Consider the following 22,685-nt stretch of genomic DNA (forward strand, 5'->3'; position numbering starts at 1 on the left):
TAGTTGTCAAATTAAGTGACCTATGTTCAAGTTCTACTGCATTTGCTTTCTCTGTAGCTTTGTCGTTGCTCAGTTTCTCTTCAAAACTCCAGCCTCTTTTTATTTCCTCAACAACATTTATGCTTCTTTACTTAAAAAAAAAATTCCCCCCTCTATTTTAAATGAGGTTTTATTTCATTTATAGCATTCTGTATGATTTAGGGATTAGGTTCTCACCTTCCCAGGTGCATGTCACCAAACATTTGTATTTTTTTTTTTTAAAGATTTATTTATGGATACATACAAGCACTGGGGTACAAGCCAGAGATGTGGAGGGTGAGAGGATTCACCAGAGACAGAGTGGGGAGCAGACAGGCAGATTGACCAAAAATACACTGTTGAGGGGAATAGCGGGCAAGTCAGGAGAGGTCTGCTGCTCCATGTGGGTTTGCTCCCTGGCTGGGGATTGAACTCGTGCTGCAGTGGCTGCTGATAGCTTCATAGGTTGTGTCTTAACCCCTTGCGTCACCAGGGAGGCCCCATTTGCAATTCTTTTTTTTTTTAAGATTTATTTTATTTTTATTTTATTTATTTATTTATACAAGCACTGGGTACAGTCAGAAGCGCGGGAGGGTGAGAGAATCCACCAGAGCCAGAGCAGGGAGCAGAGCAGGCAGAAGGACCGAAGTACACTGCTGACGGGAGCAGCGGGCGGCAGGAGAGGTTTGTGCGCCATGTGGGACCCTCCACCGGTGGCCAGGGAGCTTCCCAGGATTGAACCGGCGCTGCAGAGGCTGCGGGCAGCTTCGCAACCCAGCGCTCAACCGCTGTGCCACCGGGGAGGCCCCCATTTGCAATTCTTTATCTCCTCAATCTAACTTCCGTGCTCTTTGTCATGAATGTTGGTGTTCTCCAGAACTTTCTTCTCTATCTCTTGTCACAATATGTGCAATATTCCTGACATGATGATACACACTCCTGATTTAACTACATCCTCTGGCTGACATCTCCTAATCTGTGTTTAAATTTCAGAAAAATGTCCTGTTTGTTTCATGTCCTGTAGACACCTTTAATCTAGCCCAAAGTAGTCCTTACCAAATTCTTCGTCACCAGGTTTGGGCTGCCTCCATTAATTTACACTTTATTTTTGGCCTCATTGGCTACTGTCCTCCCTAGCTGGAAACTTATTTCTTTTTTGATGCATTTTACTAATTCCTCACATCCTCTTAGTTTCTGTAATCTGGCTTCATCTTTATATTCTTGACTGCCATCATCTGTGAAAACTAAAAGAACTTAAATATTTCAGCCCAGGAATCCTACTCTTAAGGATCTATTGCATAGAAGTAAAAGTAATCCAAATATGGTACTGTTATAAGTAATAATATAAACACATCAGTTGGTGTCTCCTGGGATATCACCAGACACAGAAAACATAAAAACTTGGGGGTGATTTTCATGATTGGTGGGTTCTTAGCTGTGCACTTAAAACTACAAATACAAGGGGTCTCCCCGGTGGTGCAAGGGGTTAAGACACAGCACTATGAAGCTATCCACAGCCACTGTAGCACGAGTTTGATCACCGGCAAGAGAGCTATCCACATGCATAGCAGACCTCTCCTGCCTCACCCGCTGCTCCCCTCAGCAGTGTATTTCAGTCGATCTGCCTGTTCTGTTCCCCACTCTGTCTCTGGTGAATCCTCTCACCCCCTACACCTCTGGCTGTACCCCAGTTCTTGTATGCATAAATAAAAATAAATCTTAAAAAAAAATCTACAACTGCAAGACAGAACTCAAGATCATGGTCCAAGAAAAAATGGGGTTTATTTACCAAATTTATTTTTCTCTTACTTGAATGAGAGAAAAAAATTGGAGAAAGAAAAGTGTTAGAATGAAGCTCTAGAGTTATAGCTCATAGAAAGATCTGGGCATAAGCCAGTGCCAGGCATTTCTTTATTGGTGCTGGCATGGACTAATAGACAACTCAGTCCCAGGCAGCAGGCATTGTTGGGAAGCAGGGCAAAATGCTGGAGCACCGGTCAGGTGGTGGTGAGATGCAGAGGTCAGATGCAAAGGCCTTTTTTTTTTTTTTTAAGATTTATTTATTTATGCATACAAGAACTGGAATGAAAGTGAGAGGTGCGGGAGTGTGGGGTGAGAGGATTCACCAGGGAGAGTGGGGAGCAGAACAGGTAGATATACTGAAATACATTGCTGAGGGGAGCAGCGTGGCAAGGCAGGAGAGGTCTGTTGTGCCATGTGGATTGCTCCCTGGCCAGCGATTGAACTCATGCTGTAGTGGCTGGCAATAGTTTTGATAGTGCTGACTTTAACCCCTGCGCCACCAGGGAGGCCCTTAGATGCAAAGGTCTTGAAGGTCTGTGAAGGTCTTGAAGGTCTTGAAGGTTGCGAAGGTCTTCCTAGGAAAGAGTTCTGATGAGTCTGTCTGACTCCTGAAGCTCACTGCAGCCTAGTTTATATCCTCCCCAGGGTACCTGCTTTTCAAACTTGATTAGTCCTTTTTACTGGATTAGGACCAATATGAGCATAAACCTGATTGGTGTCTGTGGGAGCTTGAACCCGATCAATTGGTTCATTTGCAGTAGCATGATAGTTTCAAAACTGAAACAGTACCAGTGTGTGCAACCTGACCTATACTGACGCTGGGCATCGCTAGCAGCTCTGTGTGTGTGTGTGTGTGTGTGTGTGTAGGAGGCCAGTGGTTGGGGGAGGGGGAGACCCTGGCACATATCCTGGATCTCACAGGTACTAAATTTTGAATCCTAAATTTTGAATCATCATTCACTTTGTGATGCCAGCTAGTTGACTACTCATGTCAATGATCTTGAAGTCCTTTTACTCTTCACTGGTTCTTTCCTAATGTCAGCTCATCCTGTAACACATAATTCTAAAGTAATATGGGACCTCTTTAGCCATGCAGGTCTAAGTCCTTTCAAGGTCTCTTGGTATGCTGGGATAACTTGTCTTTCTATATGTGAAATTACATCACACTCTGTATTTGATCATTCTCTCAGGAACTTAAGTCACTCCACTGCATTAGCTCCAGGGTTAAGGGTTAAAATATGACAGAAAATTCCATGACAGTTAGCAATCCTGACATCAGGCTTGCCCAGTTACAGGAGTAGTGAAGAGTTTGATTTATGTTCTCTGTTCCATAGGCTATTTCAGCTTCTGCCACTGTCAGTGCCTCAACAAATACTGAAAGTTTATATATGGTCCTTCTTCTGAGGATTAATCAAATTAGAGAGGAGACATGTGAGATATTGATGATAGCTCAGCTTAAAGTCCCCATTCACTGTGGTGCATATATCAACCAGCAAGATCCAGGCCACCAATAATTTCTCCTTGTGGGCCTTAGTCTTCTTGGCAGTAGGAAAGTTCTAAATTTTCATTTTAATTTTATCAAACTGTATCACCGTAGGCATCACACTTTATTTTATTTTTTATTTTTTTTCAAAGATTTATTTATTTATACAAGCACTGGGGTATAGGCCAGAGGTGCAGGAGGGTGAGAGAATTCACCAGAGACAGAGCAGGGAGCAGAACAGGCAGAAGGACTGAGTACACTGCTGAGGGGAGCAGTGGCAAGACAGGAGAAGTCTGCCGCGCCATGTGGGAATCTCCTTGGCCGGCCGAGAATCGAACCAGCACTGCAGAGACTGCGGACAGCTTCACAGCACTGCGTTGAACCCTCTGCACCACCGGGGAGGCCCATCACACTTTATTTTAACATTCAATGTGATTAATTCAGTATCAGAAATGTATTTTGAATTCATTTTCTTTTATGTCCTATTGTCACACTCTAATTAGCACTATATTATTTTTTGCATGTTTAGTAATATATTCTCTGTGTTTTCCAATATGGTTATATTTTTCTTCACTTATCAGGTACTCAAACATATGCAAAATATACACACTGTATAATTTCTTAATTATAGATTGCATTTTACCAATGTAAAACAGGTTCTACTTTTGGAACACACTCATAGCTTCTCTGTGTACTGAGAATAAAGTCATTTTGGCATGTTCTGGCATGTGCCTTCTTCCTGAATCCCCTTTGGTCCCTCTTTCTCCTCTTGCTTGAGTTTTTAACCATAATGCCTGTTTATTGAATATGGCTATGTTTGTTTCATCCTTAGTACTCAGTTCCTGATTCTTCCTTTTTGTTTTTTCATACCTGTGCTATTTTCTTCAGTTATGTTTCCATAAATGTCTCTTTTTTAGGAGATCTATCAAGTCTTGCCCTTAATTCACTGGCAACTATATGCCTCATTTTTTTGAAAACATTTATTTATCATGTGTCTTTAATTATTTCTATAATATATGCTCCTCCCTCATCCACCATAAATAGGTAGAAATCTTGTTCATTTTATTCACTTAATATTCTAGAACTTAGAAGATTGCCTGGTACATTATGTCCATGATAAGCATATGATGAGATCATGAATTAATTGACACATTGTATTCTGTGTGCAGTACATTATTTTGATTTATTATATAGGAGTTTCTTCTTAAAAAATAAACTTTTTCTTCATGTTTAACTCAAAATATATACAGAAGAAACTGAAATCATGGAGTTTACCTCCTGGATTAAATGTCAACGCCAAAAAATTTACGCAGAAAGTTCTAAAATAGTACACACATATGGTTATGCAAGAAAAACCCAAGATGTTTAGATAAAAATGTATAAATATGATATACTAATCTAGATATTCTTAGTCTAATCCTCTTATAACCAGAGACCAAATACTGGGACTATATTAGCTTAACCTTTGCTGGACCTTCTCACTGATTGATGATTGCGATAACGTTGACCTTTAATAAGACCTTAAAAAACAATGGAAAGTTGCTTTCAACTAACTGTGAAGTTGTAATGATGATTTCAGTCTCAACCTCAGTGTTTCCTATCCAAATTTCCATAAGAGAAATCTCTTCCTTTTTAGTAAGTTACATAGAAGATTATCTCATCAACAGCAATTTAGTGTGGCTTTTTTTTCTGATGTGAATTTCTTGTTAATCGTGGTTTTGTCTTTTTTATTGGCCTAGTTCGGGAAACTAAATAGAAATATTATTAATATTCAATCTCAGTTTAAAATTTGGAATTTTACATTTTCATACTTTCTTGACATTTTACTAATCTAGGTATGTGCAATCATATTAATAGCAATCTGAAATTTCAGGTATTTATTGAGAACTAAATATGCATATACCTTTACCAGTAACTACATCTGTGTTTCACCTCAATTCAAATTATTTTTAAAAAGTCAGGATATAAATGCTTACATATATATCATTATGATATATAAATAAGTCTTAAAGGCATATTCATTTTGATGATGTTTTTCTCCTTAAGAGCTTCATCAGTGCATTTTGCACTTCCTTATTCCTCAGACTATAAATCAGGGGATTCAGCATGGGAATCACAATGGTGTAAAATACAGATGCAATTTTTTCTTGGACGGCTGAACTGCTGGAAGCAGGTTTGAGATACATGAACATGAGAGACCCATAAAAAATAACAACAGCTGTCAAGTGGGAGCCACAGGTACTGAAAGCTTTGGACCTGCCCTCTTTAGATTGGATGCGGAGGATGCTGGAGATGATGAAAGCATATGAAATGATGATTATCAGGATAGTGGTGATCAAATTAAATCCACCGATGATAAAAATCAGAAGTTCACCAATGAAAGTGCTGGAACAGGAGAGTTTCATAAGGGGGATGATGTCACAGTAATAATGTTTAATGATATTTGAGCCACAGAAATCCAACTTTATCAAAAAAACTTCATAAACCATGGAAAGGATAAAACCTATGGAGAAGACACCAGCCACCAGCAGAGAACAGACCGCGGGGACATGATGACATTGTAGAGCAGGGGGCTGCAGATGGCGACATAGCGATCATAGGCCATTGCTGCCAACAGATAGAACTCAGAAACGGCAAGCATACAAAATAAAAAAAACTGAGTCATGCATCCAGAATAGGGGATCGCTTTATCTCTCCTTAAAAACCCTATCAACATTTGGGGCACAATGACAGAAGAATAGCAGAAATCTAAAGAAGACAAACTACTGAGGAAATAATACATGGGAATGTGAAGTTGCGGGCTCAGCCCAATTATGGAGATCATGCTGAGATTTCCCACCACTGTAACTATATAAATCCCTAAGAAGAGGAAGAAAAGGGGCAGCTGAAGCTCAGGGCGGTCAGTTAATCCTGAAAAAAGAAACTCGGTCACTGTGGACTGATTTCTTATACCCATTCTCCTGCGCAAACCTGTGGAGATAATAGAAGAGTCCAGTTAGACAGGCAGAGACCCAGCTCAGCTCCCATTCCTGAATCCATGTTCTTCATCCCCTGGGAGCCTGTTTCATGCTTGCATTGAGGACAGATTTTTACCCACCAGAAAGTCAGTGCTCAGGTAAAACAGTCCGTTAGCATCTGTCTATCTGTAGATTTCACATACAGTGCATTGTCTCAAATTCTTTTAGCAAAGTATAAAACCTTTAACTACAGATGCAGAGATATGTCTAATGCTAAGGACCATGGGAGGTGTTTTCTAAAGCAAATCAGTGAAAGAACCACATAAAGAAAATGCAGTGGGCTGAGAAGATACTTTTGCTAATGACACAATTCCATCTATTGACCCTGCTTCCGGTATTTCAACAGAAAATGTCTCTCTTGTTAAGGCCAATAATGATTTCTAGGTAGGGTTTCCAAATGTGTTCGGTAGGGTATCAGTTCTGGGACTGTGGTAATAGGTATTCAAGAAATAAGTATCCCAGTATCCTGTGATTTCAGGTATGTGGTTTAAAAACATTTCTTTACTGGAGGATACTTCAGAACGTCCAAAATAACTGTATAACACACACTATTTTTAAAACTTACTTGGCTATTGACATAAAAAACAAACCCTTCTCACATAAAAAACAAACAAACACATTTGAACATTATATGGCTCATAGTGTTTGGAAAACTGACTTTTCATTCTTTTTTTTTTTTTAATAGAGGCATGTTTTATTTATTTATTTGTTTGTTTTGTTTGTTTGTTTGTTTTGTTTATACATGCACTGGGTACAGTCAGAAGCGTGGGAGGGTGAGAGAATTCACCAGAGTCAGAGCGGGAAGCAGAGCGGGCAGAAGGACCGAAATACACTGCTGAGGGGAGCAGCAGGCGGCAGGAGAGGTCTGCGCGCCATGTGGGACCCTCCTCCGGTGGCCAGGGAGCAGCGCCATGTGGGACCCTCCTCCGGTGGCCCGGGAGCAGCCGGGGATCGAACCGGCGCCGCAGAGGCTGCGGGCAGCTTCGCAACCCAGCGCTCAACCGCTGCGCCACCGGGGAGGCCCTGACTTTTCATTCTTAAATGGCCTCTATTCTAATCATAAACTAGCTTCCTGGTCAGAAGCCTATTCTTCCTACGCTTTAGTAAGCTGGATGATAAATGGCAACCTTCCGCACACCATGTCTGCTCTCTGAATGTGTGATCATTTTCTGGGCTGGGCTGACCATTGTCACAAGAACACTGAACAGTACTTAATGTTCTTCTGCCAGTGCTGCCAATATTGGCAAACCAAGCAACCAGGTATGTTTATGTGTGTTTCCACAGGAGGCCCCTGTGTGACACTCCCTTTCTCACCCAGAATTCTCCCAAGAGGGGGCAGAGATGGCACTTGTGGGAGATGCTTGTTCTGGGTTCAATTAAGCATATTCTCTGAAAATTCTGACCTTTCTTTTTCTTTCTCTCCCTCCCCCCTACCACCTCTCTGTCTACTCTCTCTGTATAACTCTTGTTCTTAGTGAGAGATTAGACAGAGTCCCACTTAGACATCTGCTTCAGCATATTCGCAGCCTGACCAGTCCATGGTTTGCCTGTATCCAAGCTTTTTAAGAGGCTGTTCCTATTTCCAGTCTGTTCCTGCTCTATATGACATACTTCCTTTGGGCCGTAGAAGTTCCCTATGCTGTAGGTGCCTCCTCCTGATTTCCCAAGTCAATTTAAACAAGGAAGCTTCCTAACCCTAAAATGACTTCTCTTAGCAAGTTCCAATTCTCTGGAACACTTGACTCCTGTACTGGCTTGTTTACTTTTTTATCCTAAGGGATGATGACAGAGAAATCATGTATAAAACTGAGATTGTCCCACTGTATTTTGTGTGTTAGTGACATACCCTGGAGTCCCCTTTTCCTTTCATCCCTTGCCGTTGAGCACTCACAGGTGTAGTCCAGTCACAGGATGACACAGAGAAATAGCAAAGGAATCTTCAAGAAGACCATCCATTTAGTTTTTTTATCTTTAACCTCTTTTCATACATGCTTTCAATATGTCTTGAGTTCGCAGACAATATCTACTTTCATTAGGTTTCTATTTCCGACACATTTTCCTATGTGTCTTTTTTTATTCCATGTCCTCTTCTTGTCTGACTCTATCCAAGCCAGCTTCTTCTTTTCCTTGCTTTCTAAACAAGCCTGTGGCATAGATCCTTCCTTCTTAACAAGTTTTCCACTAGCTGGCCCCACCACCATCACTGGGAGGATGTGAAATGCACGATGTCATGTCCTAACCCACAGCACTGACTCAGAGTCTGCAATTAAACAATATCTGGATCCACACTGTGTGTACATAGAATTGGAGAAGCACTATTTATTTGGCTTATTCTCCTTTAGAGATGAAATCTCTTGATATTCTTATTTTCTACTTTGAACCTCTCTTTGCTCCTGTGCAATTCTGTACAATTTTATGTTTTAGTACTTTTATTCCTGAATAGCCTCAGAGATTTCTAGGTGTATAATTTATCTGTCTTTATACAAGTGTTATACTAATGTATCTTTTAAAAAAATATTTATTTATTTATGCATAGAAGAACTGAGGTGTAGACCAGAGGTGGGTGGGGAGGGGGTGAAAGGATTCACCAGAGAGAGTAGGGAGCAAAACAGGCAGGCAAATCTACTGAAATACACTGCTGAGGGGAGCAGTGGGAAAGGCAGGAGACATCTGCTGTGCCATCTGGGTTAGCTTCCTGGCTGGGGATCAAACTCATGCTGCAGTGGCTGCCTGCCAATAGTTTCATATTATGAAGTGCTGAGCCTTAACCCCTTGCGCCACCAGGGAGAACCCTAATGTATCTTAAATCATATGAACAATAAACAATGCTAACTGACATCTGTTTAACCATCTGCTAAATGGTATTTTTTACCATGTTTGGACTAACATTTTTCATGTTGCAAGTTTCACCACCCTTAAAATAATTACTGCACTTAATTACTGTCATGCCTCCTGTAACTCAAAAGAAGTTTGGCAATTTAAAAGGTGTTTTGAAATATTTTAGGGTACCACAAACTATTAGTAAAATGATTACAATTAATAGTATATTAAAAGGTGGACTATCAAACAGTATTGCCTAACTAGAAATATAATGCAGACAAGTGAATAAAATATTAGAGACCCATTTTTAAAAAGGAAAAAAAAAATCTGTTTGAGTCCATTTTAATGCTATAATTTATTCACCTGGTATATCCAAATCATCTCATTTTACAAAGTAATGATATCAAAGTTATAATTAGGGATTTCACATTCTTTTTTGATTAACTCTTTTGAAATCATAACATAACTTTATGTTACAGCACTACTCAAATCCAAGGAACCCCATTTCATGCTCAGTAGCCATATGCTACATGTATGGCTACAATTGACCAGCACAGGTGTAGTATAATTTTTTTTTCTAAATCTGGCTTCTTTGACAAATACCAATTTCCACTTTTAATGGGGAAAAACCATATAGAACTAGCAGAAAGAATACTGAACTAGAAATTAGTATGTTTACTTTCAATATGCCATTGGACTCATCAGAAAATCTCTGAGCTTAATGTTTTAGTCAGTAAAAAAAAAAACACTTCAAAGGATTATAGTACAAATTAGATACTTAAGTGTGAACACAACAATTTGTGTGTTGCAGTATTGGCATAAACATACTTGTAGTATTATAATTCTATTTTGGGGGCTGGTGATTTCACAGATTAATTTGCAGATTAGCCTCTAGGGCCCTTAGACAAGGTGAGTGGACAACTCACACTCAAGTCTTGCTCCCTCTAAGCTAAGGCCCAGTGACCTGCAAACATGCAGAAGCCTTTTTGCTCATTTGGACATTTGGAGCTGATTTTCGAGCATGTTGTAACACCTACACAATATGGGCATCATACCTCTGAAACTCACCTTCCCCTTCTGAAGACTTAGCTGACTATTGCTTCTCATAGTGTCATCACGTTAGGGATAAAGATGGCTTAGTTAAACCATTTCATCCTTCAGTGTCTAAACAATAAGAATCAGGTTTAAGTGAAACTGTGACTTCTCAGTTCAAGTGTTTTATGCCTGGAAATATAAAGGTCACTGGTTTCCAAGGGTTTCTTATCTCTTGAGGTTTAGCAGCCTGCGTAATTATAAGAACTGTTATTATTGGTCTACCAGACACTTTTTAATTATAAGGAAATCTAACCATGCAATGTGGTCACATTTCCAGAGTAATGCAATTGGCATAATCCAACATTAAAATATATCTAAGTTGCATCAATTAAGAGAATAAATGAGAAATACAAATTTCTCATGGAAAATATTATTACCAATACAGGTTGTTTCCCTGTTGTATATTTTTAATGGGCAAATTATGGAATCATTTTATTTACCCACCCATTTATGTTTTTGTTATGTATTTTGATTAGAACACTTAGAGATGATTGAACATTAGTACTTCAAAACATTGCAATCTAGAGGGTAGAATGTCGCCCAACATACACCCAAGAAATTGTTGAATGGATAGTGCCAAGTGCTCTGTGGAATAAGCATTTACATTTGTGCATGCACAGAGAGGGAGCAGATCTCTACTCTCCGCTGTGAGAAGTAGAATAATTAAGAATAGTAATTTTAAATTATTTAATTTTTAAAACTAATTTATTTTTACTTGAGAAAATATTTGGATATTGCAACCATAGTGCCACCTACCACCCATCACCCAGCATCCACCACCTGAATCCATTGTGCTTCCTTCCCTCATTGTTCTAACGCCTCCTCCACCCCTTTACTCCTCTGGATGCTTCAATTCTATAGTCATCTTTCAAGGGTAGATTTTATAGCTTGTCTCCATCTGACTCTTAGTTTAGTTGCTCAATATTCCACATATTAGTGGCACCATCTTGATTTTATCTTTCTCCTTCTGACCTATTTCGCTTAGAGTTATCCCTTCCAGCTCAATCCATATTGCCACAAATAGCATCTTTTTGTTTGCCTGAGTAATGTTCCATATATACTGCATCTTTGTGATCCACTCACTTGTTTTTGGCATTTAGGTGGTTCCCATAATTTAGCTCTAGTAAATAGCACTGCAAGAAGTACTTTTGTAGTATATGCCACTGCCTCATCCACCAAAAGTATTTTGAAACCTTGTCCATCATATTCACATAATATTCCAGCCCTTAGAAGCATGCCTGGTAATACTGCCCATGATAATCGTATGCCGAGAAAATGAATGAACTGACCCATTGGATGCTGCATGCAGTGCATTATCTTGTTTTATTGTATAACATTTTCTTTTGGAACTATAAACTTTTTTTTTTAATTCAAATGTATAAGGAGGAAACTGAAAATATGGAGTTTACATCTTGGGTAAAATACCAACTCAACAGAATTCCACAGAAAGTTGTAAAATACTGCATGTATATTAGTCATGCAGGAAAAAAACAAGATATTTAGAAAACTGTATAAATATGATGTCCTCATTTAGATATGATGACCTCATTTAGATATGATGTCCTTGTCTGTATAAATATAATATCAGATAAAAATGATAATCCTCTAAAGACCAAATACTGGGACATTTTAGCTTAGTCCTTTGCTGGATCTTTCTCACTGAATTCATGTTTGAAATAACATTTACCTTTAATAGGCCTTGGAAGATGGATATTTACTTTCACCTTTATTTAAAGTTGTAATGACTTCAATTTCCTGTTCAGTATTTCCTATCCAAATTTCCAAAAGAGAAATATGTTTATTTAAATAAGATAAATAAAAGACTGTTGGATCAACAGCAATTTGGTATGTTTTCTTGCCTGATATGAATGTGCTAAATATCATGATTTTGTGTTCTTTATAGACGTACTTCAGAATTAAATATAAACATTGATGTTCAATACCTGCATGGAATTAAACTTTAACATTTGGAATTTTCACTTTCACAATGTTTTTTTTAACATTTTATGAACTTAGTAAGAGTGAAGACATTTTGTATTCACAATACAGTATTTTAGATATTCAGAATTCAGATATCTGTGTATAGCTTTATCAATAACAACTATATTATCGAACTTCATATTTTTGAAAGGGTCAGGGTAAAAACATACACTTACACATATGTCATTATGATACATAAATAGGGCTTAAGAGATTCATTTTGAAGATGTTTTTCTCTTCAATAGCTTCATCAGCGCATTTTGTACTTCCTTATTCCTGAGACTGTAAATCAGGGGATTCAACATGGGAATCACGATGGTGTAAAAAATGGAACTGATTTTCTCCTGGATGGCTGAGCTGATGGAAGCAGGTTTGAGATACATGAACATGAGAGACCCATAAAAAATAACAACTGCTGTCAAGTGGGATCCACAAGTGCCGAAAGCCTTGGACCTGCCCTCTTTAGAGTGCATGCGGAGGATGCTGGAGAGGATGAAAGTGTATGAAATGATGATTGTCATGCTGGTGGTTACCATGTTAAATCCACCAACAACAAAAACCAAAAGTTCATCAATATATGTGCTGGAACAGGAGAGTTTCATAAGGGGGACAATGTCACAGTAATAATGCTTAATGACATTTGACCCACAGAAATCCAAACTTAACAAACAACCCTCAGAAACCATGGAAAGTGTAAAACCTGCTGAGAAGACAGCAGCCACCAGCAGAGAACAGACCCGCGGGGACATGATGACATTGTAGAGCAGGGGGCTGCAGATGGCGACATAGCGATCGTAGGCCATTGCTGCCAACATGTAGCACTCAGAAATGGCACACACACAGAACAAATATAACTGAATATTGCATCCAGCATAAGAGATAGATTTATCTCTGCTTAAAATCCCTACCAGCATTTTGGGAATAATAACAGAAGAATAGCAGAAATCTATAAAAGATAAACTACTGAGGAAATAGTACATGGGAATGTGAAGTTGAGAACTCAACACAATTATGGAGATCATGCCGAGATTTCCCATGATGGTAGCTATGTAAATCCCCAAGAAGAGGAAGAAAAGGGGCAGCTGAAGCTCAGGTTGGTCAGTTAATCCTGAAAGAAGAAACTCGGTCAATGTGGACACATTTCTTATATGCATTCTCCTGTGGAAATCTGTGGAGAATGAAGAGGCAATAATCCAATTAGACAGGTAGAGACCCAGCTCAGCTCCCATTCCTGAATGGAAGTTCTTCTATCAACCTGGAGTCTGTTGTGTTCCTCTACTGAGGACAGGTTCTCCACCAGGAAGTCAGCCTCAGGTAAAATAATCAGTAAGCACTTGTCTACTATAATTTTAGGAATCATGTATAAAATTTCAGAAACAGTACAGTGTCCTCAATTCTTTGACAAAAGTACAAAACTTTAAACTCCAGATTTATAAATAAAACAACCCCTAAACGTCATAGGGGAGGCTTTCTAAAGCAAATAAGCTAAGGTAAGAATACAGAAAGTGCTGTGGGCTGAGAAAACACTTTTGCTAATGGTAACACTTGCCTATGTGTGATTCTGCTTCCAGAATTTCAACAGAGAAGGTGTCTTTATTAAAGCCAATAGTGATTTTTGGGCAAGGTTTCCACGTTTATTCAGCAGAGTATTATTAATCTGGTGGTTTGGTGATACCTATATGTGAAATAAGTATCCCAGGATCCTATGATTTGAGATAACCAGAGTTAAACAAACAAGTTTCTTAACTGGAGGATATTTAAAACCCTCCAAATAATGTATAACCCATAATATTTTTGAAACTTCTTAAGGATCTTCTCCCCAACACTAAAAAAATCACATTTTAATATTCTTTGGCTCAGGGTAGTTAGGAAACTGAGTTTTCATTCCGAAGCATCCTCTGGTTTATCTAATCATAAGTGGACTTTCTGGTCAGACTCATATTCTTCCTACACTTTAGTAAAGCTGGATGGTAGAACAGCAGGCTCCCACATGCCTCTGCTCTCAGAATCTCTGCCCATTTTCTGGGCTATGTGACCACTTACAAGAACACTGAACAGGACTTAGTTCGCTTCTTCCAGTGCTGCCAATATTGGCAAAGCAAACGACCTAGTTATTTGTGTTTCCAAAGGAGGTTCCTGTGTGGCACTTACCATTCTACCCAGAATTCTCCCAGGAGGGGAAAAGGTCGCACATGTGGGAGCTGCCTGTTCCAGGTTCAATTAGGAATGTGTCTGAAAAATCTGATCTCTCTCTGTGTGTCTGTGTGTCTGTCTCTCTCTCTCTCTCTCTCACACACACACACACACACACACACACGCGCGCGCACACACACACACACACACACTCATTCTTATCCTCGCTCCCCCTCCACTGCCTTCTCTCTCACCCCCTATCTTTTCCTTTGTGTTTCCCGAGAGATTATAAAGAGCCCCACTCAGACATCTGCTTTAGCAAATTCTCAACTTGACCAGCCCAAGTTTGGATCTACCCGTTTCCAAACTTTTCAAGAAGCTGTTCATGACTTCCTACTTCCATTCTGTTACTGCTCTGTTAGGACACACTTTTTGGGCCATTGCAGTTCCTTAAGAGGTTGGTGCCTATTCCTGATTTAACAAGCCAGTTTACAATAAGGAAGCTTCCTAACACTGAACATGTCTTCTCTGAGCAAGTTCTAATCTACAGAAAACTTAACTGGTATCAGCTTGAGGGAGGATGACAAAGGAATCATGCATAAAACAGATTGTCCCATTGTGCTTTGTGTCTTAGCAGCATATGCTGGAGCCTTTCCCCCCTAATTCCCTGCCAGTGACCTCACACAGGTGTAGTCCAGTCACAGAGACCACACAGAAAAATGACAATCTTCAAGAAGACCGTGCACTTACCTTGAATCTCTTCGTCGATGCTTTCAGTGTGTCCTTAGTATTACGGACAATGTCTACTCTCATGGAGAATCTAGTTCCCATGCATATTTCCTGTACCTTTGTTTACCCCATGTTCTCCACCTGTCTGTCTTTTATCCAAGCAGCTGACTTCTTTTTCCTGCTTCCTAAACAAACCTGTGCTATAGGTCCTTGCAATTTAACACACTGTCCACCAAATGGCCCCACCACTATCACTGGGAGGATGTGAAATGCACAGAACTAACCCACTAACCTACAGCACTGACTCAGAACCTGCAGTGTTGCAATCTTAGGACATGATATTTGTGAACATAAAGGAACTATTGGGTTATTCTCCGTTAGGGCAAAAACTTACTATCTTCTTCTTTGAACCTCTCTTTGCTCCTGTCTGTGCCAGAAAGCACTGCATGCTCAGGTAAAGCTCATCTTTGAAAATATTCTATAATGAGGTGCCTTCTTGGATGATTCTTCATAAGATTAAAATTGAACTGTACAGTTTAATATTTTAGTACTTTGAGACCTATCCTCAGAGATTCCAGCCAATGTAATATGTCTGTTTTTATAAGACAAATGTTATACAAATGTATCATAACCTGCATAGACAGTGAACAATGTTTATTGGTATCTGTTTAACCATCTGCTAAGTAGTAATTTCTACTATGTTAGGTCTAAAATTTTTGTGTTGCAAGTTTGACCATCCTTAAAATAATCTACTGCACTGATTTACCTGGTTGAGGTCTCAGGAATTGCAGCAATTCAAAAGAAATTTAGTAATTAAAATGTGTCCTAAAGCATTTCATTGTACCCAAAGTATCATTAAAATGACAACAGTTAAGAGTGTCTTGGGCCTCCCTTTTGGCACAAGGGGTTAAGCACTGCACTATGAAGCAATCCACAGCCTCTGCAGCATGAGTTTGATCCCCGGCCGGCCAGGGAGCAACCCACATGGCGAGACAGACCTCTCCTGTCTCGCCCGCTGCTTCCCTCAGCAGTGTGTTTGAGTCGGTCTGCCTGTTCTGTTCCCCACTCTGTCTCTGGTAAATCCTCTCATTCCCGCATCTCTGGTCTGTACCCCACCTTATGAATGAGGTGAATAAATAAATGAATAAATAAATCTTTAAATAAAGAGTATTTTATAAAGGTGGAGCCTCAAATAATATTGCCTCAGAAAACTAAATTTCACAAAAATGCATCATTTACATAATTCTGGAAGCCTATTTTTTAAAAACCATAAAATAAACAGTGGAAGTCAATTTTAATGCTATAATTTATTCACCTGGTATATCCAAATAATCTCATTTTAAAAAGTAATGATATCAGAGCTATAACTAGGCTTTCACAATTTCTTAAAATATCTTTGGATTTCATAATGCATTTATGGTGCAGCACTCTGAAATCAAAGGAACCACATTTCAAATGTTTGGTAGCCACATGTACGTATAATGGCTATGCATTGAATGGCACAGATGTGGAATCTTTTTCCCTAAATCTGATTTCATGTTCAAAATTCAATCTCCACTTTGTAAAGAAGAAAAAATTAACAGAAGTTACAGAAAGGACACTAAAGCATAAATACTATATTTAGTTTCAACACCAGCTACATGATTTTCAGTATAAAATTTTACTCATCAGAATGTCTCTCTGAGCTTCATGCATTAATCGGTAAGAAAATAAACTCTTCAAAGGATTAATAAACACATTAGACAGTTAAGTTTGAACACAATTTGTGCATTGCACGATCTGCATAAATGTATTTGTAGTATTATGACTCTATTTTGGGGGCTGGTGATTTTACAGATTAATTCACAAATTAGCCTCTAGTGACCTTATACAAGCTGAGTGAACAATGCAGACTGAGTCCAGATGGATGTCCTAGGCCGGCTCTCTCTAGGCAAAGCTCAGTGACCTGCAAATGCACAGAAGCATTTTCGCTCATTTGGACAGAGTTGATCTTAGAGCATGTTTTGACACCTACACAATATGGGCATCATACCTCTGAAACTCACCTTCTACTTCTGAAGACATAGCTGAGTATCACTTTTCCTAGCCTCATCATGTTAGGAATAAGGATGATTTAATTATACCATTTCATCCTTCCACGACTAAACAACCATGTTACAAGAACCAGATTTAGGTGCAACTATAACTTCTCTAAGCACTCAAATATTTCATGTCTGGAAATATAAGGACTAGGTGTTCCCAGGGGTTTCTTATCTCCTGGGGTTTAGCAGCCTGTGTAATATTTTCAAAATTGCTTAAAATTTATTATTGTATAGAAGAACTGAGGTGTGGGCCAGAGATGCAGGGTGGGGAGGTGGGGTGTTGAGGTGGTGAGAGAATTCTCTCACCAGAGAGAATAAATAAACAGAGTGAGGAGCAGAATGGGCAGATTTATTGAAATACACTGCTAAGGGGAGCAGCAGGTGAGACAGGAGAGGTCTCTTGCCCCATAAGTAGGTTAGCTCCCTGGACAGGATCCAACTAAGACCATGGTGGTTATAGTGCTGAGACTTAAGCCTTAGACTACCAGAGAGACCTAGACTGTATAGTTGTAAAAATTGTCATATGCTGGCCTATCAAACTCTTTTTAATATAGGGAAAACTGACCATGTACAGTGGTCATATTTCCAGAGTTATACAGTTTGTAATCCAACTTTAGGATGCCACAATTGGGACAATAAATGAGAAAAAGAATATTAATTTTATTTATTTTTTGTGATAGTCAAATTTCAATGCATTGTATTTGTTTTTTTAATATTTTATTTTATTTTATGTATTTTTTACATCATTTTTCATTTTTACACAATGTATCTTTTCATCTTGGTATATTCCCATATTATACCCACTCCCCCTATTTTGACTCTAATCCCTCCTTCCTTCCCCCACCCCCTCATAGTGTGTCTGATTTATAGTTGCTTGTTGACTTGGATTTTTCCTTTATTATAATTAGTCTTTTTCCTTTATTATAATTAGTCTTTAGGTTTTCTAAATTCCTGCTATGAGTGAGACCATCCAGTATCTTTCTTTCTCTTTCTGGCTTATTTTGCTGAGCATGATCCCTTCCAGCTCCATCCATATTGCTACAAATTGCATGAGTTTATCTTTTTTGATTGCTGAGTAATATTCCATTGTGTCTATGTACCACATCTTCTTGATCCAGTCATCTATTTTTGGGCATTTGGGTTGTTTCCATAGCTTAGCTATTGTAAATAGTGCTGCTATAAACAGGGGTGCCGGTGCCCTTTTGAATTAATGTCTCTGTGTCCTTTGGTAAATACCTAGGAGAGGAATTGCTGGATCATATGGAAGCCTCATCTTTAGCAGGTTGAGCAATCTCCACACAGCTTTTCATTGTGGTTGGACCAGTTTGCACTCCCACCAGCAGTGCAGGAGAGTTCCTTTTTCTCCACATCCTTGCCAGCATTTGTTGTAGCTAGTTTTTTTTTTTTTTAATATGTGTCATTCTCACTGGTGTAAGATAGTATCTCATTGTAGTTTTGATTTGCATTTTCCTGATTACAAGTGATGCTGAACACTTTTTCATATGCCTGTTGGCCATTTGCATTTCCTCTTTGGAGAAGTTTCTTTTTAGCTCTTCTGCCCATTTTTTGACTGGATTATTTACTTTGTTTTTGTTGAGTCTCTTCAGCTCTTTGTAGATTTTTGTGATCAGTCCTTTATCATTAGTGTTGTCTGCAAAAATGTTCTCCCAGTTGGTTGGGTGTCTCTTTGTTTTAGTTAATGTCTCTTTTGCTGTACAGAAGCTCTTTAATTTGATGTAGTCCCAGCTGTTTATTTTTCCCTTCACTGTCACTGCTTTGGGTGATGTTTTTAATGATGTTGCTGAGGTGTATGTCATGTAGTGTTTCACCTATATTTCCTTCTATATAATTTATGGTTTCAGGTCTTATGTCTAGTTCTTTAATCCATTTTGAGTTGGTTTTTGTGTATGGTGTGAGGTAGTAGTCAAGCTTCATTCTTTTGCATGTAGTGACCCAGTTTTCCCAGCACCATTTATTGAACAAACTTTCTTTGCTCCATTGCATATTCTTTGCTCCTTTGTCAAAGATTAGTTGACTGTAAATCAGTGGATTTATTTCTGGAGTTTCTATTCAGTTCCATTGGTCCATGTGTCTGTTCTTGTTCTAATACCATGCAGTTTTGATTATCATGGCTTTGTAGTATAGTTTGAAATCTGGGAGTGTGATGCCTCCATTATCTCCTTTTTTTTTTTTTTCAAGAGAGCTTTGGCTATTCAGGGTTTTTGGTGATTCCATATGAATTTCATCAATGTTTGTTCTATTTCGCTGAAGAATGTCATTAAAATTTTTATTGGAATAGCATTGAATCTGTAAATTGCCTTTGGTAGGAAGGCCATTTTGGTAATGTTAATTCTTCCAATCCATGAGTAGGGGATGTCTTAACATTTCTTTTGTCTTCTATTTCTTTTTACAGTGTTTTATAGTTTTCTTTGTATAGGTCCTTTATCTCTTTTGTTAGGCTTATTCCCAAGTATTTGATTTTTTTTGTTTCACTAATAAAAGGGATGATTTTCTTGATTTCTTCTTCTTCAAATTTATTGTTTATGTATAGGAAGGCTACTGATTTTTGTGTGTTGATTTTGTATCCTGCCACTTTACTAAACTGATCAATTAGTTTGATTAGTTTTTCTGTGGAGTTTTTGGGGTTCTCTATGTATATTTTCATATCATCTGTGGATAGTGAAAGTTTGATTTCTTCCTTCCTTATTTGGATTCCTTGTATTTTTTTCTCTTGTCTTATTGCTCTGGCCAGGACTTCCAGTATTATATTGAAAAGCAGTGGTGAGAAGGGGCATCCTGTCTTGTTCCAGACCTTAATGGAAATGCTTTCAACTTTCACCATTGAGAATGATATTGGCTATGGGCTTGTCATATATGGCCTTTATGATGTTGAGATATGTTCCTTGTATCCTGAGAATTTCAAGGTTCTTTATCATAAATGGGTGTTGTACTTTGTTGAAAGCTCTCTCAGCATCTATTATATTATCATATGGTTTTTATATTTCTTCTTGTTGATGTATTGGATTACATTGATTGATTTTCGTATGTTAAATCATCTTTGTATCCCTGGAATAAATCCTACTTGGTCATGGTGAATTATCTTATGGATACATTGTTGGATTCTGATAGCTAAAATTTTATTGAGGATTTTTGCATCAGTGTTCATTAGAGAGATTGGCCTATAGTTTACTTTTTTTGTGTTGTCCTTGTTTGGTTTTGGTATTAGTGTAATGTTGGCTTCATAGAACGTGTTTGGTATTATCCCTTCCTTCTCAGTTTTTTGAAAGAGTTTATGAAGGATGGGCACTAATTTGTTTCTGAATGTTTGGTAGAATTCAATTGTAAATCCATCTTGTCCTGAGCTTTTGTTTTTGGGGAGAGTTTTGATTACCATTTCAATTTCACTGCTTGTAGTTGGTCTGTTTAGGTGTTCTGTTTTTTCTTTATCTAGCTTTAGGTGATTGTAGAGTTGTAGGAATTTGTCCATCTCTTTTAGATTGTTGAGCTTGTTTGCATATAACTTCATAGTAGTTTCTGATTATTCTTTTAATTTCTTCTGTGTTTGTTGTCATTTCTCCTCTTTCATTTATGATCCTATTTATTTGTGCTTTCTCCCATTTTTCCTAGGGGTTTGTCTATTTTATTTATTATTTTGAAGAACCAACTTTTGGTTTTATTGATCTTTTGGATTGTTTTTTTAGTTTCAATTTCATTTATTTCTTCTTTGATTTTTATTATTTCTTCTACTGGTTTTAGGGTTTTTTTTTTGGTTCTTTTTCTAGTTCTTTAAGTTGTGAGATTAGGTTGTTTCTTTGAGTTCTTTCTTGTTTGTTGATGTGAGCCTGTATTGCTATATATTTTCCTCTTATTGCTGCTTTTGCTGTGTCCCATACATTTAGGAAATTGGTGTCCTCCTTGTCATTTAACTCAAAGTATTTTTTAATTTCTTCTTTGATCTCTTCATTAGTCCAGTGTCTTCCAATCCACACTTGGATTTCAATCTCCATGAGATTGGAGGGTTCCTTGCATTCTTTTTATGGTTTATTTTTAGTTTGATGCCTTCATTGTCAGAGAAGATGGTTGGTATGATTTCAATCTTGGTGTATCTGTTGATGTTTGCCTTGTGTCCCAGTATGTGATCTTGGAGAATGATCCATGTGTGCTTGAGAAAAATGTGTACTCAGATTTTTTTGAGTTTCGTGTTCTAGAGATGTCTGTTAAGCCCTTGAGCTCTAGATACTTATTTAGAGCTTTGGTGTCCTTACTTACTTTTTGTCTCGTTGATCTAGCCATTGTTGATAGTGTTGTGTTGAAGTCTCCTACTACATGAGTGTTTTCTCTGATGTCTGTTTTCAGAGATGATAATAGTTGTCTAATATATTTTGGTGCTCCTTCATTTGGTGAGTATATGTTAATGAGTGTTATTTCTTCTTAAAGTATTGTCCCCTTGATCATAATGTGGTGACTGTCAGGGTCTCTTTTTACCTTTTTGAGTTTGAAATCTGTTTTATCTGATATAAGTATAGCTGTTTCTGCCTTTTTTTTTTTTTTGGTCCATTTGCTTGTAGGATTGTTTTCCATCCTTTTACTTTCAGTCTGTTTTCATCTTTTGTAGTTAAATGTGTTTTCTGGAGATAGCAAAAGGTTGGGTTTTGTTTCTTAATCCAGCCTGAGACTCTGTGTGTTTTTATTGAAGAGTTTAGTATGTTTACATTTAGAGTTAATATTGATATGTTAGTGTCTCTATTTGCCATTTTATTAGTCTTTTTCCTGGTTTTATTTATTTATTTATTTATTTATTTTTAATAGATTCATTTATTTACCCACACAAGTACTGGGTACAGTCAGAAGCGTGCGAAGGTAAGAGAACTCACCAGAGCTAGAGCAGGGAGCAGAACAGGCAGAAGGAACGAAGTACACTGCTGAGGGGAGCAGTGGGTGGCAGGAGAGGTCTGTGCGCCATGTGGGACCCTTGCCAGCGGCCGGGGATCGAACCGGTGCTACAGAGGCAGCCTCTCAACCTAACGCTCAACTGCTGCGCCACTGGGGAGGCCCCTTAGTTAATTTTTTTTTGATCTCGTTTCATTCTTATTTATCCCTCTGTTGGATCTGGCTTTAGGACTCCTTGTAATATTTTTTGGAGTGGGGTTTAGTTGTAATGAAATTCTGGAGTTTTCTGTTTAGCCGGGAAGGTCCTTATTCTTTCCTCACATAGGAAGGAAAGCTTTGTGGGATAGAGTATTCTTGGTTGGCATTTGTTGTCTTGGAGTCTGTTGACTATGTCCCTCCACTCTCTCCTTGCCCGTAGTGTTTCTTTGGAGAAGTCTGATGTCAGCCTGATTGGTTTTCCTTTGTATGTTACCTGTTTCTTCCCTCTTGTCATCTTCATTATTTTTTCCTTGTTTTGGATTCTTAGGAACTTTACTATTATGTGTCCTGCTGTATTTTGCTTTCATCATGGAATTTGGTGTTCTTGCTTCTTGTATGTCTATTTTCAGCTCCTCCTTCATGTTTGGGAAGTTCTCT

General features: G+C 38.3%; 3 protein-coding genes across 6 annotated transcripts in view; 1 reads left to right on the forward strand and 2 right to left on the reverse strand.

The window, feature by feature from the left end:
* Positions 1–22,685, forward strand: part of LOC119240793 (olfactory receptor 4D5) — a 388,728-nt gene that overhangs the window by 217,120 nt on the left and 148,923 nt on the right. The gene's annotated exons all lie outside the window — the stretch shown is intronic.
* LOC119242092 (olfactory receptor 8D4-like) lies at positions 5,323–6,260 on the reverse strand. Its single transcript, XM_037507872.1, is given in 2 exon segments — positions 5,323–5,849; positions 5,852–6,260. Coding segments are annotated over 2 exon segments (936 nt in total).
* On the reverse strand, positions 12,432–13,370 carry LOC119242093 (olfactory receptor 8D4-like). The gene has a single exon (XM_037507873.1). It carries the CDS (start codon positions 13,368–13,370, stop codon positions 12,432–12,434), a length of 939 nt encoding a protein of 312 aa, XP_037363770.1.

Source organism: Talpa occidentalis, unplaced genomic scaffold (assembly GCF_014898055.3).
Source record: "Talpa occidentalis isolate TD23 unplaced genomic scaffold, MPIMG_talOcc4v2.1 talOcc4.12, whole genome shotgun sequence".
NCBI lineage: Eukaryota > Metazoa > Chordata > Mammalia > Eulipotyphla > Talpidae > Talpa > Talpa occidentalis.

Excerpts from the sequence above, each read along its gene's own strand:
- LOC119242093 (XM_037507873.1), bottom strand. The coding sequence starts at position 13,370 with ATGCATATAAGAAATGTGTCCACATTGACCGAGTTTCTTCTTTCAGGA.